The 13296-nt window shown below is 38.9% G+C and overlaps 1 protein-coding gene across 1 annotated transcript; it reads right to left on the reverse strand.

Moving 5' to 3' along the window:
• Nucleotides 1–8603: 8603 nt before the first annotated feature.
• tmem208 (transmembrane protein 208) lies at nucleotides 8604–13296 on the reverse strand. Its single transcript, XM_069660336.1, has 6 exons — nucleotides 13129–13296; nucleotides 12234–12329; nucleotides 11287–11346; nucleotides 11046–11182; nucleotides 10302–10386; nucleotides 8604–10180 (listed from the first exon to the last, which is right to left on the reverse strand). The coding sequence occupies exons 1-6, from the start codon at nucleotides 13132–13134 to the stop codon at nucleotides 10043–10045; spliced, it is 522 nt and encodes a 173-aa protein (XP_069516437.1). The 5' UTR covers nucleotides 13135–13296; the 3' UTR covers nucleotides 8604–10042.

Raw genomic sequence — 13296 nt, forward strand, 5'->3', positions numbered from 1 at the left:
CCAACAACCGGCAAGACAAAAAAAGACCAAAATCTTTTAAACTCACCATGACTTTAATTTTGGTTTTAAGACAAATTAAACAAACAAGATATAACATCCTAGTTTGTGGCGTTTAAAATTTAAATAACCAGATTTTGCGACCCATGGTCCTGATGCAACAATGGTTACTCTAGCTTAGAATAAAGCAGTTAACTAGCTTAGCTCTATTCAAAGGGAAAGAAATCTATTAACAGTTCCACCTAAGTTCCCTTATTAGTAAGTTATACCTTCTTGGTTTACTCTTACAAAGAACAGAACCAGGCAAGTTGTCTCCAGTGCTAAGCTAAGCTAACCAACTCCTGGCTGAGACCAGACATCAAAACGGTGCCAATCTTCTCATCTCGGCAGGAACCTCACACCTTATGAGAGTGAAAGAAGTCAAGAAGCCGCCTGTGCTGCCTTCCTTGTTAACAGTTCTCCGTCCAGCACACACCCATCCCCGAGCGTCTGCTGGACGTCTGGCTCCAGAGAGGGCGTAATCAGGCCCCGCTCTCTGCCCTCTCACTCACAGTTCAGCTCTAATGCTACACCATCCCTTTGAAACTGCACTCAGCTCCCCTTTCAATGAATTTCCATGCACTTTTTTTCCCTCAAGGGCCACATATTTATTTTCTTTCTCTGTCTTTGTGGGTCTGACTCTCACGCTCAGCACTGGAGCTAGGCGAGCCGCTGGCTGCACTAGTTAGCTCATTAATCACTCTTCTCCTCTCCCCCTCCGTTCTGAGAAACAGAGTCACTAATTAATGGAAAGCACTTTATGACAGAACACAGGGGTTTCCTGGAAATTAACCATTAATCTAGACTTCCATTAAAGGTCTAATAGCGTGAGGTGGGCGGGGATGGATGGGTTAGAAATGGTGGAAAAGGGTGATGGCAGTGACGCCACACTAGAAACAAGAACTGCATAAAAAAATGTGTAAAAGGCCATTAATGTTAATGCGTGCAAAGTTAAGTCTGTGCAGGTTGATGGATGCAGCATCACCAGCTGTATGTTGAAAGAACAATTAGGAATATTTAGGTGGAATCTGGTTGTGTTTATGCACAAATGCCGACTAACATATGGGCTATTTTTAGACACTTAACTAAAGAGAAACTGGGGCAACATGCAGTACAGCGCTTTTGCTGAGTGTTGTAATCACATGCAAAATACCACAGACCATCATACATAACATAAAGTCACAGGAGATTGTGCAGCAGAAATTCCTCTCCAATTGATATCTTGTTACACTAGACATCTGATGCTAACCATATCCTTTCTTATCAGCAAGTTTATTGGACACTGTTGGAAGAAAACACGCTGCATTCAGGGCACACGTTGCCTTCAAGTGTTGAAAGCAGATTGATGATTTGTGAACAGGGTAAGAGCTCTGGATTTACATGCACAGAGTGGCATTTCAGCTTCTCTGGGTTTCTTGATAAAAACATTAACCAGTCCCTCCACGATCTCGCGGGCATTCTTAGTGATTGTTGGAGCCAAAAATGCCTGACTCCACGGCAGCTTTTCAAAAAAAGTTGCAATGAAAGTTGCTGTGTTTAGAGGCTTTTTTGTGCAATAATAAAGCCATCTATTGGCTGAGCAAGCGGTTTATCTTTGAACATCACTTCTACTTGATATCTGTGTCAAGATGCCAAATAAAATGTGTAGAAATGAATCACACTTAAGGCAGTAGTTATGAAATGCGCAATGCTAACTGCAAGTTCACATTCAATGCTATCCATATGCACAATGGAGAATCTACACGTTGTTTATTACATTTGCGCTGTCCTCTTTATTTCAGCTGCTGCTGCAGTTTAAAGCGATTGATAAAAGACAGGGGGATTACTCTCTCACTGTGCAATGACTATTTACAATCAGCGATGACACAAACACCAGTAAAAAATACAGTAAAGGATGCACTCAGATGCTTATACAACATTTCACACCTAAGGCGATCAAAATATTGCTGACGTAATTCTCTTCATGAGGAAGTGGGATGATTGGTCAAATTTGCGGAAACCTTGTGGCAATTGGCCAAACTCCCAAGGTTGAGAAACAGTTGCGGCAATTGGTTGAATTTGCGTGAACTTGCGGGAACGCAACTTTGCAACTTCCTGGAGGGGCTGATTAACATAAGACTCTTGATGATGTTGTAAAGCAGTGGGGGAATATGGGAGTTGTTGTCCTAAATGTTAAACAACCACCATTGCCAAGGAAAATCCAGCTAATGTGATCGTGTTCACAGACGAGGTGTAGTCAAGCTTTATCGATGTTACTTTTAGTCACTTTTATACAGGTGGCCTTGTTTCATTCAAATAATTTAACTTCAATGAATCTTTGCTAAATTAAACTGTTTGCCAATTTCCTTCATCATCTTCAGACATATGGTGTTTACTTTGTGTAGGAGCCAAATGCAATGTTATGGGGAAGCAGGGTGAATTTGTATTTTTTGTTGTTACAGTAGGTGGCGCTGTGGTCATTCAGGCCACAGCAACAAAGGTAGTGGGAAATCTGTTGCCGTCAGGTGTTGTGTGACCCCGGAAGGGCAAACGGTTTTTGACCACTGAGGCACAAGATTTGAAGCTCAAATGTTTGGATGAAGGGACTCACATTATTGTTGTGCAAAGAATAAACCTTGGTTGATGGAACAATCAATGGAGACGTGTGGACTCGTTCCTGAACCTAACACAGTAAGGAAATTTGGACAATTAAGCGCGTCAGATAAGTCGCTCCTGGGTCAAACCCCTCAGTAGCTTGTACTAGACTAAGCTCCTTTTACACTTTGTTTGCTCCTGAAAAATTGCCTCCAAGTGCAATGCATCATTATTGCAAGAAATATTTTGGATAATGTAGTACATTACATAACTACAGTACAGTACATAACTCAAAAATATATTTAAAATAGGTCTAGTTGTTTTGCAAAATATTATATATGCAGAAATGTTAAATATTAAACCTTTCGGATTTGATGTTAATCTGTTGGTCTAAAACAAAAAGTCTACACAAAAATGTCCGTGCAGCAAGAAATGCTCTGTAGTATTTATGCTTGAACAGATGTCTCCCTTCTATTCCTGTTTCAGTATCTCTGAGCAAACAGGCGAACCTTCCTGTCATGCAGTTATTACACCATCTCATTCCTTTTTAAATGCTTAGCTGTGTATAGTTTTGCTGCACCAAAGGCACAAACCACATTCATACATGGAATTACAGTAAATCCATATTACAGCTCCTTGAGTAAGTACCAAAATAAAACACCAGAGCCGTGTCCTTGGATCCTGCTAAAACTGGGTCTGGTTTTGGTAAAGGCCAAGGTTGTAGGACATGATATTTGTGCGTTTGTTTACTTTCACAGTATTGTATTTTGTTTAGACTTCCATTGGGGGGAACAGTATCTAAAAAAACGAGGAAGGAAATGGGATGAAAACAAAGGAAGAGGAAGGGAACCCAGTGTGATGGAGCCCGTCGCTCACTGATCCTGGTTCAGCCGGAGTCATGCGGACAGTGGCGCCACCGCTGCAACTAATGGCTGTGGTCATTCACGGAAGACCTTTTATTTATTTATTTTTAATGAAAGCACAAACATCTCAAAATGGACTGAGGATTGATGTGGCCTGATTTAGCTGTTATCCAATTTTCAGATCAGTCACTTATACTGAGGCGCCTGGAAAGAATCTGGATCTGACAGTTTAAAGCTTAGGGTGCATCACATCTCTGGATCCTATGATTGATAAAAGCTGCAGGCATTTCGATGCACTGTTGGTGTTTCTTTTTGCAGTATTTGTAGGTAGTTAATGCATCTATTGCAGAAATTACAGAGAGGACAGGAAATAATAGGGGGGGGTGACATTAATCAACAACTATCTGCTTGTTGCTTACATGACTGTCATGTTCACTTTCCTCTATTACTCTGGTTTATTTATTGCCTTGTATTTGTTCATATTTTTGGGGCAGTCCTGAATTATTTTTAGCAGACAAGAGGACAGGAAACATTGGACGATAAAAGGTATACAGTAAATGATGTGAAACAAAGGTCCCTAACAGGATTGTTGCAGACGTTTTAAGCCTTGTTCATGCCGCCATCACTAAACTGTTTTTTGGCATTTACAGGTTTTATCCTTTCTAAAAAAAAACACATGACATGTGTTGTTGGCTGTTCATAGTCAAGCCACATTTAGAGATGGTTTGAAAAGTGATCGGATCAATGCAACAGTTAAGTTGAAGACTGATAGGTGTGTTGTGTTCGGAGCAGCCAATGTAGCATTGATCTACTAGCTTAAAGACCCCCTCCAGAGAAAACCATCTCCATGTGGGGTTGTTCATGTGCTACAAGACATATCAGGGACAACGTAAGCAGTCATCTCCATGGCTGGGCCTGTCTGCTTTTAAACTGCAGTGTACCAAGGACAGGCTGAACAACACGTTTTCAGATTGGCAGGTTTGAGACGTCACAAACTTAAGGAACCAATCCCGTTAATGGACGGGTGACGCTATGCATATCATTATGTGTAACCTATGGCAACAACATGGAATGTTTAATGAAGGAGGAGGAGGAGGAGATGCCTTGGGAGGATTTTTACAAGGCAATTAAACGTATTTTGCTGAAAAAACATATCAGACACAATGTATTACTTCAAGCAGAGCATTTTATATGTCTTAAAACACAACGACTTAAAGCAGTGGTGAGGGGCGGGATACAGAGGTCTGGTAACATCCCTATTTTATAACTACTTGTTTTCTAACTTGCAGACTGCTGACAACAACAAACACCGACTCAAGTGACATTACTTGAGGCAATAAGCGCATTTCTATTGGAGCAAAAAGAAAGCTTTTTTTACACTTTTTTCCCTATGTGCTGTATTACTCATCGAGTGTAAACATGCTCATATGTTTAAAATCGTCGGATCCTCTCCTTAGAAGATAAAAGATTAAAAAAAACATATCTAAGTTATGATTACTTCACAGGTAGTGATGCTGTTTTGGGATGAAGCAAATGTGAGATTTTGCAGATCATATGTATTTGGCACCTTGTCAGTCAGTTTAACAGGCAAGTAACTAAACTGTTTCCTGGCTTACAGTGATGTTTGGCAGTAGTTTCAATGCATGTAACAGGCAGACAACAGGATGGATCTTTTTCACCGAGGTGTCTATATGCAGACACATAAATCAGGGGGCCTATATCCCACAGCAGTACATGTTCCATAAGACACTGAAGAGCCTCTCGAAAATATTCTGACGTATTTCCCGAACCAACTAATAACTCTGCATGTTAACAGGTACAACATAACATCTATGCTTTTATTGATCTGTGTCGCCAGTTTGCAGTTGGTGACATACAGGAGCAGATGAGCGGCAGGCAGGGGACGGAGCGAGATGTTAAACAGAGGTGACAATCTCTGAGGAGGGAGAAGTATTTGCCACCAGGCCTGATGCTCAAGATGCTTTCAGACACACACACGTACACACACACACACACACACACACACACTCTCTCTCTCACGAGTCAAATGCAGCAGGAATTCTTAACAGCTTCCTTATAAGGCTATGCAGGAGCCGTGATTGTGCCCGGCCGGTGTCATCTTTAAGCTAAAGAAAAACTAAACAAAACATTAAAAAATGCCAACATAAACTGCTTCACTACAAACCCACACTGTGAGAAGCGTTTGGGTCAGTAGTAGTTTGAGGTCAAAGCAGAGCAAAGATTATAAACTTGCAGCAGACTACACCCACGGCTCGACCAAACACACTCAGAGAGCTCTGATTCTGTTTACACAGGGGAGGCTGAATGTTCAAGGGAACACACTCGGCATCGCATGTAATTACTTGGGATTCTCTCTCCGGACTTCAAAGATGGGGAGCGCTGCAGTTCAAAGGTCAAAGGCTCGCCTGTTGCCCAAATGCCCCCAAATTTCCTGTTTTGTCTGGCCCTGTGAGTGTAATGGGGTCTAAAATGTGAAGGCTGTGTTCTGTTGGAGCCAAGAGACAAAAGGCTCAACAGATTCCTTCCCTGCTTTCTATATTTAATCTATGTACTTTTGTATATAAATGTGAAGCATATATTTTACTCTCACAGTAGAGAGAGAACTGGCTTTAACTGTGGAGGGTTTTAAGTTATAGCATGCAAAGCTGCACACAAAGCCTGGAAAATGGCCTCAACTCCCTTATTTCAATCTGTCAGGATGAACCCTTTTTTACTGCCATGGTAAACAAGAGCCTCTCTCTCCCACTTTTCTCTCCATCTTAAATCAGCAGCCATGGCAGGGGTTATTTTAGGAGATACTTCTCTATTTTACGTTACCTCTCAAAGCAAAAGCAGCGACAATTTTGTGATATTAAGAAAAGGGGAAACAAAAATGTCCGTCCATGAGAAAGCTTAAAGCAAAGACAATTGTGTGTCTTATTTCCAGCTGGGAGGTACATTTTAAAATTTTCCCTTGGGTGTTTCCCTGCAGACAATTAGTTTAGATAAACTAAAGTAAAAAGCCTAATTCCTGCACATCTTCCTACAGAAAACACAGAGTGTACATATGTGAGTTTTGAGGGAGTGGGGTTACGTGCAAGTGAGAGGCCCCAGTGCTAAATTACATTGCAACATGGTCCCTCTCAAAGCCCACATCTGGGATTGGCCCTGACAACTGGATGCCGTGCTGCTCTAATTTTGGTTACTTTGTTTATAACCCTATAATAGAGACAGTATAGGACCACAGGGCTGGAATGAAGGAGGGCAGGACACAGGCAAAGTAAAAGCAGTCATTTCGAAAGAGCTTGTGGGGATCTTGACATTTAAGGAAAAGTTTAAAGTTAGGTAAAAAGAGCTGCTTGAATTCCTGCATGTTTTAGATTAAAGCAAACTCAGTAGTCGGCTTTCTTTTCCGTTTTCTTCTAACAGGATTCACACCATCGCAGTGATTCCCCTTCAAATCTGAAGTCCGCAGGTTGCAGCTTGTTTAACGCAACAATAATGTGAAATCTGTAATTATACTGGGAGCAGATCTGAGCTTTGTCAGCCCACTCACTCTCTTTGGAGTCTGAGCAAGAACATAATCACTGAATACACTTTGTCAACACAGGATAGACAGTGTAAAGACACTTAGTAGACTTGAAAATAAACAACATGTTCCCCCTGAGGACATGGCTCAGCTCACCGGATGGAAACTGAAATATTGAATGCATCTGTGAGCCAAGTGCTTTCGCATTTCTTTGGTATTTGGTCATGTAAACGCTGATTTGTCAGCTCTAATCTCAGAATGTAAGCCGTTTCCATAGCAGGTGATGATGTTTGATGTTAATGTGATCTTCCACTTAATTAGTCTGCATGTCAATAATACTAAACAACCTGCTTGCTTTCCTCTTGAGCTGAAGCTGCCACATCAAGACAGGAGTGTTCACATCTTCAACTAGGAATTAAATCAAAATTTTAATATTGAAAAGGAAATAAAAACTAATCTTTTAAAAGACTTAACTGAGGTTTTTGGTGACATGTAACTATCCAGTGAAAACTACAAATCTCTAGGTGTGGTGACTTTTTAGACTACATGCTGCAACGAAACCGCCATTGTTTTGTTTAAGATAAGATAAGAAAGAACTTTATTAATCCTGAAAGAAATTATAGTGCAACATAGCTCCAAAAATACATTACAAAATTAGAGACATACAAAAAACAACTCAAATATAAGTGAAAATATGAAATATAAAGTGTATGGGTTAATGCAGACAGTGCCTATGAGAAAAACAATATTAATTAGTTATATAAGAGTAGGCAGGAAGCAATGGTGGCATTTAAAAGGGTAGTATTATTGACAATTATTACGTAGTAAGAACGTCTTAAGTTAAAATATATCAGATAAAGTAAATAAAAGTCTAAACACAACTAGTTTCAGTCCTTTTGTCTCATTTTTTTAAGCTTGGCTTTGTATTTATAATTTGAACTTATTTTTATCTGCCTCTTTTCGCTTTTAATTATCAAATTTATCAAGCTGCACATTGCTGAAGCTCAACAGATCTAATTTTTCTAGGTACACTAATAATAAAGATCTATTTTCTACCATCATGTTCTAATTTTTGTTCTCAATTACGGTACATTAAAGGATTATTTTACTCTATGTGGATTGAAAACATTGGTTATTTTGGTAATTTACCCAGCAATATAAAAATAGTATTTTAGATTTTCAACAAAAAAAAAAGCTAGGCCTATCGGAAAAAATCGCAATGGACACTATTGTTTGACATTTCATAACGGCGGAAGGGTTTTGTGATAGAGGGAGGTATGGATCTAAAATAGTCCTACTGGTAACCATGGAATCAGAACTACACAACTCCTGCTTGTTGGCAGTAGCTAGCCGTAGATAACGTTAGCCTGAGAAACGTGGTACATAACAGAAGTAGTTTAATTACAACTCACGACGCTCACTTACAGTTCTAATGCAGCTCGGTCAGAAGGTCGTTGTCTTCATCCTCCACATCCTCCATCAGTGTCTCCACCTGTTAGCATCCCGATTGCCCGAATAAACAGCTGTGCTCATTGTGACTTGCATGATGCACTTTCCCTCCTTTTTTAGCAATAACAAAAGTACAGCGGTCCACAAAGAGCTGATTAGCACAAAGTCATTGTATTACACCGAATCAATACTACACGTGTAACTCTTAGGGGGGAAAAAACTAGAGTAACTGTTGTCCCATCAATGAAATAAAACTAGCAAAGATACAAAATCAAGTCGCTCAACTTGCAGCAAAGGCCAATGTCATCATCAGCAAGGTAACTGTGACATCATTACATAAAGAGTTTCAGCCATTAAATAGCAAATACATGGATTTAATTTTCATGAACGTTTCAATTACTTTTTGAATAAAGTGTTATATAGCTTTTCACCATTAAGCTACGCTCCACATTAATTGCCTTTTCAGAAAATGAAAGAAAAACTTTGTCAGGAAGCTTAATTTTTCCCCAAAATCATCATATAATGCAACTCAAATCTCTGCCAAAACAAAAGTTTGCTGCAACAGATGTTTCCAGTTTCTCAGATAAAATCGAATGAGGAGGTGAAATAAATGGAATGACAAAAAGAAAAACAATAACCAAAGCCATGGAAAGCAAAAAAAATATGCTAAAAAGCTCCATCTACTCTAAGGAGTAAAATATGAAACATTTGAACTCTCATGGCCTTTTACGGTACACTTCACTGGGACTTAGGCCAAACATTCCTACATTTCATTACGGAGGATACAATTCCAAATGTATAATTGAGGATTACATTACAACTCATTACAGTATGATGGCGCAAGCCATTTTAAAACCAGTGTTTCTTGTGCTTGAACCCTTTTTTTATTAGCGCACCAAAACCAAGAAAAAGTGCTTATGTGAAGTCCTGACTAAAGGCACAACATGAACGAAACAGGCACAAATTTCTCAGAACAAATAATAAAGCTTTTTGAAACACATGTGATCAGCCCAAAAAACTCTGGAGGAAGATTTTTATTGTAAAAATGTTCCTTTTTTCTTATTAAAACTTGCTGAATTTATAAGACTTAGTAGCTCACAAACAATATCTCAGCTCTGTAATGAAGGCGCACCGATGAACTCGGTTCAATCAAACATTATTGAGAAATAAAATTAGACATAAATGAAGAAAAAAAACTTGCCATATGAAAGTTGCACTGAAAGAAAAAAACAGTTGGCTATGGTCGGACTCATTTTCCTCACTGCATCACAGGATTGTTTGTGGGATGTAAATCTGCTGTGGGGCAGTGTGACGAGATTGTGCAACAGTAAAAATCTTAAATCTCTGCATGAGCATACATGATGTTTGGACTGTGATGTTATCTTATGGGGAACATTTCATTTTATAATTTAGGGAGAAAATTACATTATAGGAGAAAAGCAGAAAGAAAACAAACAAGATTCCACTGATGATCAGATTTGGATTGACTTTAACTTAATAAATGAATTTCTTCCCGAATAACTTATGAGTTCTGCGCTATCTGTGTATTAGATTCCCTGTATAAAAATACTGCTCCTTCTGCTCTGCAGCATCAGAATCTCTTCATCTGTCTGCGCTCTTGTCTTCTCTGCTTCTTCTCATTCACTTCCTCTGGTGCCGACGGACTTTCTGCCATGAACCAGGGGCCCAGAAAGTTTACCCAAAGCAGGTGCAGGGCACGTGCCGGAGCCTGACACAGAAGACAGGGTCAAATTATGAGACATGAGGAAGGAGTGTATCAGAGAGAACAGCCATCCCATAGGATTTATAATGGAAACAGGACATGAAACGTCTTCCACAAAAGCTCTTACCAGCAGCCAGAGATACCAGAAATACGAGGAAATTACGCTGAGAACTTGTACTATTGCTGTGAGCAGGATGACGTCCTTCAGGTGCCTAAAACAAAAACACACAGACAATAAACACTAGAAAATTACATGTTCCTGTGCACACAGGAGAACATCTTTGTGTTCTCCAGATGTAAGCAGGGTTTCAGAAGTTGAGGGGCACAATGAATTCAAGGGTTTTAAGTAAGAAAATAAAATATTATAATTTAAATGTTTTATGTGCATTCACATTTATTCACATCTCAGGAAAACTATCACTCACTGCCTTAGCACTGACTGATGTTCAACTTCAGCATTTCTGTTTATTACATTTTCCATCAAACATTGTCACCTCCAAGCAAAAATATGAATTCAATTATTTACACGGTGGAGGAGGGTGAACAGTATCTCCAGCCCTGAGTTATCTCTGAAAAGCTTCCTGTCCCCATTAACTCCATCCATCAGGAGGTTAGGAAAGAATAAAGGCTGAATGTCAAAAGGCATCAACACAGGTATCAATACCAGGAGAGCAAGGTAACATTTGAAAGCAGCCTTAACTTTACAACAACCGACACTTTAATCAAAATCTCACTCTCTTCATCAGTTACGTCACCTGAATATAAAACTATGTGCAAAAAGTAGTTCCATTAAGTCTGATCTAGTGCCATGTTTTAAAGGGGAAGAAGACTAAAGATGAAACTTCTCTATCCAGTAAATTTTGATACTTACTCTGCCATTCCCTGCTCCATGTTTAAGTCTATACCTCCATCCAGTAGACTTCCATCCTCAGCAAACACTGGCTTGGCCATGGCAGACATGGAGCGATAACTCCCGACATACACCGCTAATGCAAACACCAGCAGCAGCTACAGGAAAACAAGGTTTAGATCCAAGACGGTGAGCAGTGTTAGAGGAAACTACATACGGGTATATAAGGATATTGAGATTTTAGAAAATGAAATACACTCACCCATGTCCAAAATGTAGACGAACTGTAGAAAACCAAAAGATTTACAGCAGCATATATAGCCTGGGGAGACAAGCAAATTATTTGAAGTGAGGTTAAAAGATAAGAGAGTTCAACAGAGCGACAATGACTAGAAGACCACGTAAAATTAATCTGCAATTATTTTAATAATTGAAATCATTTCAGTCTTTTATTTTTGTCATGTTTGACAGTCAATTGGATATCTCAGGGTTTAGACTGTTGACTAAACAGTTTCTTCAATTGTTAAGAAAAGCTTAAGAGTATTTATCAAATCATGAATATAATGTAAAGCTGTAGTCACATCCATCAAAGAATCATCCATACAATTTATACCCAGGTATCAATTTCTTTAATATCTGTTGCAATATTGAAACAGATGAGCAGGACAGCATAATGGTAACTTTGATAAACAGGATTACTGCATCAATATGATGAAGTAATTTAATTCTACGGTATTTAATAACCAAAAACAGACTGTTCTCCCATTTAAATCACTGTACAAAGTTACACCCATATCTTACTTTTATTAATATTGATATTGTAATTGAAATTAATCAGCCAATACTGTAAAATATGATGTATTCTACACTGCCCAGCCCCAATTAATTCTTAACAGAACTGACAGTTCAATTATACATGAAGGTTTTTAACCTAAAAATAATGTGAAACAGCTTAAACATGCTTTCAAAATTAACATTGGGTCTGGTGTTAGACAGTGCAACAAGACAGGCAACAGGGCTGGGTGAATAATCTAGAGTTTGTAGATCTAAAGGTTGACAAAGTAATGAATAAAAGCATTAATCCAACCAGATGAAATGACACAGATATTTTATTGGGGATGTTAAATTTATGTGACCTAAATAATTTCAAGGACTGCGGGGTCCATTTAATTCAGTGAAACAAGACAACAGCAACTTTGAGGCTCTTACATTTGCTCCTAGGATGACTCGTATGTAAAATTTCAGCGTCGCCTCATTCTCCTCATAGATCTGCTTCTTTCCCTTCGTGCCAACCTTACCTTTGGGCTGTGGGGCAAAACAAAGAGGGACAACATTTGGTAATGTTAGACTGTTTTTCCACCTCATCAACCAATCAATGCATTCTCAGTCAGTGGAGTCCCACAATCTACTTTTAGATATAAAGTGCCATAAATACTTGAAACTGGAAGTGGAAACACTGGAAACTTGTGATGTGAGAAAGTTTTAGTTTATCTTTAGTTTCATATCTTTTTAAATCAAGAATTCCACATACATTCATACTGAATATGTTTGTCTATACAATTAAGTTCTCCAAAGCTAATGTAATTATCATAACAGCACTCTTTTGTTGTAAATTTGTGTTCACGTATTATTATGCTGCTTTTGCTTTTTTCTGTTCATTGTACCACATTATAAAGTCATAATGGTTACATGCAATGTATAGTTAATAAACTTTTTAGATAAATAAAGTCATATATAGGGATTTTGATGGGACAGCATGATGAGGCTGCATCTGAATAGGTTTACAGCTAATATCCCAGAAGTTATTAAACCTGCTTTTGATTATCAGGCACCCTTTGGACCAATCGAAACTGAGATTCAGCTATGTGAAATAGTCTGTTTGTGTAATGAACAGCCATAAAACACATTTTTGAACTTATTATACCCTACTCAGACAGCTGGTTAGCTTCTTCTGCTGCTGGCAGCAGTGATTTCACTGAGTTCAGTCACCATGCACTGCATCATCCTCTATAGTAAAGTATATACTTAAATGAACAGGTGAATCAGCCAGTATTTTCTGTCTCAGTCTGTCACTGTTGTAGCTGCATGTGTTAGATTCTCTCACCGCCATTGGCTCTCTGACCCGCTGCTGCTGATTTCTTTCTCTGCGTCTTCTTTGACATCGACCTGTGACCCGCCACTGCTGATTTCCGTTATTATTTTCTTACTGCATCAATAATATGAACTTAAAAGTCTCTCTGCGGTGGGATTTCTTGTAACACATCAGCATTTG

This window comes from Semicossyphus pulcher, unplaced genomic scaffold (genome assembly GCF_022749685.1).
Source record: "Semicossyphus pulcher isolate SPU_LCO1_2020_fin unplaced genomic scaffold, fSemPul1.0.p SCAF_1, whole genome shotgun sequence".
Taxonomy (NCBI): domain Eukaryota; kingdom Metazoa; phylum Chordata; class Actinopteri; order Labriformes; family Labridae; genus Semicossyphus; species Semicossyphus pulcher.